The 5,929-nt window shown below is 63.4% G+C and overlaps 4 protein-coding genes across 4 annotated transcripts in view; 1 reads left to right on the plus strand and 3 right to left on the minus strand.

Moving 5' to 3' along the window:
- Nucleotides 1–578, plus strand: part of H696_02249 (STE/STE20/MST protein kinase) — a gene marked incomplete at its 3' end in the record, with an annotated part of 3,155 nt that extends 2,577 nt beyond the window's left edge. Inside the window, exon 7 of the mRNA XM_009496151.1 lies at nucleotides 75–578. Within this exon, the coding sequence (XP_009494426.1) occupies nucleotides 75–578 (504 nt within the window). The remainder of the gene's footprint in view (nucleotides 1–74) is intronic.
- A 1,003-nt stretch (nucleotides 579–1,581) lies between these two features.
- On the minus strand, nucleotides 1,582–2,193 carry H696_02250 (hypothetical protein; the record flags this gene model as incomplete). Its single annotated transcript, XM_009496152.1, has 1 exon — nucleotides 1,582–2,193. The coding sequence occupies one exon, from the start codon at nucleotides 2,191–2,193 to the stop codon at nucleotides 1,582–1,584; it is 612 nt and encodes a 203-aa protein (XP_009494427.1).
- A 53-nt stretch (nucleotides 2,194–2,246) lies between these two features.
- Nucleotides 2,247–3,926, minus strand: H696_02251 (hypothetical protein; the record flags this gene model as incomplete). Its single annotated transcript, XM_009496153.1, has 3 exons — nucleotides 2,247–2,326; nucleotides 3,327–3,563; nucleotides 3,773–3,926. 3 exons carry the CDS (start codon nucleotides 3,924–3,926, stop codon nucleotides 2,247–2,249), a joined length of 471 nt encoding a protein of 156 aa, XP_009494428.1.
- Nucleotides 3,927–4,932: 1,006 nt separating this feature from the next.
- Nucleotides 4,933–5,854, minus strand: H696_02252 (hypothetical protein; the record flags this gene model as incomplete). Its single annotated transcript, XM_009496154.1, has 2 exons — nucleotides 4,933–5,358; nucleotides 5,597–5,854. 2 exons carry the CDS (start codon nucleotides 5,852–5,854, stop codon nucleotides 4,933–4,935), a joined length of 684 nt encoding a protein of 227 aa, XP_009494429.1.
- Nucleotides 5,855–5,929: the final 75 nt, after the last annotated feature.

A 5,929-nucleotide genomic window follows, 5' to 3' on the forward strand; every position in this document is an offset into this window, starting at 1 on the left:
CCTGCCTCCCCTCCCAGGCGTGTCCCACATCACCTGGCGGTCTGCCCCAACTCACCAGCCTTCTCCCGCCGTAGCTTCCTTCCCCGATCATCGCCATCTTCGTCAAGTCCGGCAATTCCACCTTCGAGGCGGACCTTCGCCGCGGGCCGTTGGCCATCATGCGCACTCCTTCCTCCGACTCGCCGAGCACCCCGGTGCCAACCAACTCCATTTGGTTCAAGTCTCGTGTGGTCTCTCGGCACCATGCCCAGATCGACTACCACAAGCCCACCGGCCAGCTGCTCCTCTACGACATGGGGTCCTCGGCGGGGACATTCGTCAATGGCAAGCGCCTTTCCGAGTTCCAGCGCCCCTCCAAGCCCTACACCCTGTCCACGAGCGACGACGTGCGCATCGGCACTAGCATCGACATGAATGGCTCGGATTTGGCCGAGGGTGCCGATGAGTCGGCCTCCCCGTCGGATCGCCGCGCCCTGCGCCTTAGCGTGTTTCTCGATTATACGCACAACCCAGCTGGCCTGTACTGCATTATTCTGAGCAACAACCCCCACAAGCATGGCATTCGCGAGCTCTGCTAAGACACGAGCAGTGCGCCCCCAGCGTGTGCCGTGCTTTTATTGAGGCGAGGAGAGCTGTGCGCAGGCGCACGAGCTAGCGACGGAGCGCGTGCACCCCCTCCGGAGAAGGCACCTCCCCCGAGCAGCAGCAGCAGCAGCAGTAGCAGCAACAACAACAGCAATAACAACGGCCTCTGCGGTGATGACGGCAGAATGTCTCCAAAAAAAAAACGAGGGCGCCCTTCACATCTCGCTACCTTTTTATCCCCCTTTTTATATTCAGAGCAAGGGCACACCCGCGCCCGACCCTTCCCCTCCACATGAAACGCGCCAGCGCCATCTGTCTCCAGCAATGCGCAGGATGGCACCTTCCCTGCGCACAGACAAACGGAGCAGCCCAATATCCCCCCCCTCCACCCGCATTCTCACTGCAAAGAGAGGGAGAGAGAGAGATGCTCTCGTGCACGTCCCCCCTCCCTCTTCCCCGATATGGGCCCCGGGGAGAGGCACGGAGCACGTGCCTCCACCATCGGTCGGGTCGAGTTAAGTCTTGGCCGCTTGTGGACCCGTGTTTCCCCCCCCTCCCCCCCCCCCCACTCCCTCCCCCCTCTCTCCCCTTCCCCCTTCCCCCCCCCTTCCCACCACACCACACAACCAACCAAAAGCAACACCACAACCAACCCCCCCACCCGCATCCCCGATATGGGCCCCGGGGAGAGGCACGGAGCACGTGCCTCCACCATCGGTCGGGTCGAGTTAAGTCTTGGCCGCTTGTGGACCCGTGTTTCCCCCCCCCCCCCCCCCCCCCACTTCCCTTCTTTGGCTTCATACCTCCCTTTTCTGCCCTCCTGGCCGGCCACCATGCGCTGCCGGCACAGGAATACAATCCCTAGAATAGCATGATCATCACTCCCCCCCCCCCCCCCCCCGCCCCCTCTCCCTTCTCCACACAGCCCTCCCGTCGGATCAGAACAAGGGGGAAAGCGAGATGAGCGCCCCTCGCCCCTTGGGGAGGAAAAGACATTCAATATGTGTGCCCGTTCGAGGAAAGCGTGTTTATTGTGTTCGGGCGAATGTGAGGGGGAAGGGGGAGGGGAGGGGGACGACCAGCCGGTCGGGCTCTGCGGCACTGCACAACACCACCCACCACAAGAATGCATAGACACCCACATACACATGCACACGCGAATTTGTCCGCCTGTGTGCGTGTGCGTATGTGCAGAAGTATGAGCAGATACAAGTGGAGGGAGGGAGAGAGGGGGGGGGGGGAGGGCAAGACTCTGCACCAGACACATGTAGCCCCCCACACCGGAGGGAGAGAGGGGTTGTATATGTATAGGTGGAGAAGGCGTAGCAAGGGGCGAATGGAGGGGCGCGTGCCAGGGGAGGAAAGCAGAAGGGGGAGGAAGGCGACAAGGGAGAAGAAGCGGCAGGCAGGCAGGCAGGCAGGCAAAGTCACACTTGCGATCATCCCCTTGCGGAGAGGGGGGAGACGCAGAACGTGAGCCTGCCGGCCCTCTGCACGCCAGCCGCGGGTCCTCTCCCCACCTGTCGACCCACCACCGATCAACCACCTCCCCTCAGTGACACACAGCCATACATACATGCATATATGCATGCATGCATGCATAGACATGGGCACGCGAGCAAGCGCAATCACACGGCAGCTACACCGTCAGCAGAAGAACCCTACTCGTAAGTGGGGTAGTTGACGAAGGCGGTCTTGAGGCCGGTGGGAATGGTCGGGCTCGAGGCAACCGACTCAGCCTCTGAGGGGGGAGAGGGAGTGATTTGCGGAGGCACGGGCGGAAGAGCGGGGCGGGAGGGGATGGGCAGGGGAAGCAGGACCAGTCAGTGACCATGATGCACATGGAGGGTGAGAGAGAGGGGAAGGAGAGAGGGAAAGACAGACTGGAAAAGGGGAAGGAGAGAGGGAAAGAGATAGAAGGGAAGGAGGGGGAGAAGGAGAAGGCTGGGTCATACACCACCACACAACACGCAGACTGGCCGGATCACCGGAGCGGAGGGGGAGCGGGCGCCGCCATGTGCATTTACTCTACGCGAGGGAAGGGGTCGTGAGTGGGGGAGAGATGCGCGGGGACGCATGGAGGAGGAGAGGGGGAGATGGTGCAAGCGCGGGTGCAAGGAGGAGAAGAGGAAAGGAAGGGGATGGAGATAGGAGGGAGGGAGGGAGTAAGGGGGACAAGGGAAGCGGGGGGGGGGGAGAGAAGGACAATGAGGAGTGGGGGAATGTAAGTAGACGAGTGGCATGACCACCCATGCGACCATCTCAGGAAGCAGGGAGGAGGGGACGGGGCCACCATACAGGCAGGCAGGTGGGATGGAGAGAGAGAGAGAGAGAGAGAGAGAGAGAGGAGGGTGATCGGTATCGATCGGGCGCGATGGCAGGCAGGACATGACACTCGGGGAAGGGGGAAAGGGAGAAAGAAGGGGACAACTTCGCGTGGCTTTGGGTAGATGGTGGGGGGGAGGGCGGGGAAGGGAGAGGGAGAGGCATGCCCACGAGCATGGAATCAACCATGCCATAGCATCTGGCATGAAAGTCCATGCGGGAGGAAGGGACACACACACACACGTGGAAACAGACAGAACACTGCACAAGCAAAAGCCCATGGAGGAAGGCGAGGGGAGGAGAGAGGATGGAGCACCAGCAGGTGGTGCCGTTGTCGAGAAGAAGGGGAGAGGGGGAGGGAGGGGAGAGAGAGAGAGAGAGAGACAGACAGAGAGAGGAAGGATCAACGGACGCACCCTTCTTGAGGAGCTCAGCAAGAGCGGGGTTGTAGTTGTTGTTGTCGTTCCAGAAGAGAGAACGCAGGCCGTTGCCGAACGGGAAGGGACCAAGGTGCCAGTTGAGGTAGGGGTAGGCAACGTAGTTGGTCTCATCAAGGTGCTGGTGCTCAAGGTTGGCGAAGATCACGGCAGCGCTGATGAAGGTGAACGGGATGGCACCGAACCAGGTAAGCTTGTACCAGAGGTTGGCGGCGACTAGGGGCACAGGCGGTGAGCGCGCGTCGACGGGAGCAGGGGTTGTCAATACCACCATCACCATCACCACACCACCGGGCCGCAGGTCAGAAGAAGCCGGCGGCTGGGCAGGGGGAGGGGGGGGGGAGGGGGGGACAGAAACAAAGAGGGGGAGAGAGGGAAAAAAGCCACCGCCGGCGTCATGTGCAGAAGGGGCTATGGCGACGTACTGGCAGCGCGCTCGATGGCGGCGCGCTCGGACTCGAGCATCGGGGGAGTCGGGCGACCAGGGCCAGCACGGACGGTCTCGACGTACTTGGTGGCCTGGCGCATGTTGGCGGCAGAGGAGAAGCGGCGGACGGCGCCGGAGGTGGCACGGAACATGGTGGAGGGGCGGATGGGGGAGGGGGGGAGGAAGAAAAGGGGAAATCGAGGAGGAGGATCAACACCTTTTGGCGGCCCGGCCCCAGGGCCGCGGGCCACACTCTGGTGGCACTTCATCCCGTCCGCCGAGGTACCCCCCCCGCCCCCCCGCCCCCAGCATGTGGGCAAGGGCCTGCGGCAGCTGGGGCCACTGCTCCCGACAAACGTGCAGGCACCCATAGGGGGCGAGGCAGAGCCAGCAACCCTTGTCTTGCTCGGTCCCCGCGCCGGCCCTCTCCCGCATACAAGAAGAAGAAGCCCACCCCTGTGCCTGTGGCGTCACCCAGTCCCCCTCTGGGCTTCTCAGAGGGCTCTCCGGGCATCACAACACGACGTCGCTCCTGGCTGACCTTGCACCCCCCCCCCGGGGGGGGGGGCCGGGAGAACAGTGAAGGGGCACGAGACAGATGCGCGGGGGAGGGCTGCGCGACCAGCCAGGCAGCTCTCGTGCGAGCCCTCATCCCCCACCCCGGCAGGAGGGGCCGTCCCCAATCGCCAAGTGTGAGTCATTTGATCCGCGAGCTCCCATTCTGAATCCCCCCCCCCCGGACGCCAGACTTTGGGCGGAGCAGGAGGGCCAACCAACACCAACCGACCAGCGGCAAGTTGCCCTCACGCCCCCCCCTGTCTCTTGCTCATCGGGCGGATGGGCCTTCGGCCGCGTTGAGGGAACAGCCCAACCAGCTCTCAAGGCGGGGGCGGGGGGCTTGCCCCAGGAAGCCAACGGACGGCTCCCCCGCACCCTCGGATATCAGCGGCCCTGCAGATTCTTTAGGGTTTAAGTTTGAGGCAGAGCCCAGGCGCGAGGACATCCACCGCCAGCCCCTTCCGCCCCCCCCCCCTCTGCAAGCAGGGGCAGCACCTCCACACGCCCAGACCGAGACACAGAGGCAGGGCTGCCAATGAAAGCGCCAGGGATCGGGAATGTCGACTCTATTCATGTGATCTGGGTTGGGAGCTGGAGGGCTCACTTCGGGTGCCCGGCCGCCCCGTGCAGGTCAAACCAGCGGAGCCGCGCACGCCAGTCGTCCCGAGTGGAGTAGGCGCCGATGAAGCGCCGGTACCCGGTGAAGGCCTCCCGGCCGTGGAGGACGCGCTGGTTGTCAAAGATGACGGCGCTGCCGGGGCGCATGGGGAAACGCCAGACCAGCTCCGGGGACCGGGCCAGCTCGGAGAAGAGCTGCAAACCCGCATACAGGTCGGGCACCCGATCGGAGGGGACGGCCGTCAATGGGGCACGGTCGTCGCTGTTGAAGCGGATCCCGCGCAGAGTGACCCCGCGGTAGGCGTCGCGCAGGGGGTCCCCAGTAGCAGGAGCATCCAGATCCAGGTCCACATCCTCGGCCTGGATAACGGGATACGTGTGATCGGGGCGCATGTCGAGCTTGGCCGGCTGGTCATGGCCGTGTGAATTGGACAATGCAGAGGCGAGGTAGGGGAGAGAGGGAGAGGGGGAGAGAGAGGGAGAGAGAGGGAGAGAGAGAGAGAGAGAGAGAGAGAACGATCATAATGGTGATGATGAGAGGGAGGGAGGGAGGGAGGGATGATAAGGTCTGTTAGGAAACTGGACAAGCCACGGTGGGCCCCGCTGCTCTCGGAAAGGCGAGGGAGAAACCTGGCCCGATACGCACATGGTCGATGTAATGACTTGCGAAACGCGTTTGGCGCAGGACATCAAAGAGATGCGGCGCCTGGCGGCGGATTTCCAGTGCGATGCGGAATCCATCAACGAAGGTCGACCAGCCACCGGTGCCGGTGTGCTGCATCATGTGGAACATCTGGATACCGCAGGGCTCGGAGAAGTAGGTGTTATCAGTGTGCGCACTCAGACCGACCGTCGAGTAGGCCAGATCGGCGTGCGTCATTTCCCCGGAAGAGACGGTCCACATCCCACCATAGTGGGTGTGGCGGATGGGCCCCAGGCGCTTGGCCAGCTGCTCGGTAGCCTGTCAGGGGGGAGGGGG

Source organism: Fonticula alba, assembly GCF_000388065.1.
Source record: "Fonticula alba strain ATCC 38817 unplaced genomic scaffold supercont2.3, whole genome shotgun sequence".
NCBI classification, from domain to species: domain Eukaryota; order Rotosphaerida; family Fonticulaceae; genus Fonticula; species Fonticula alba.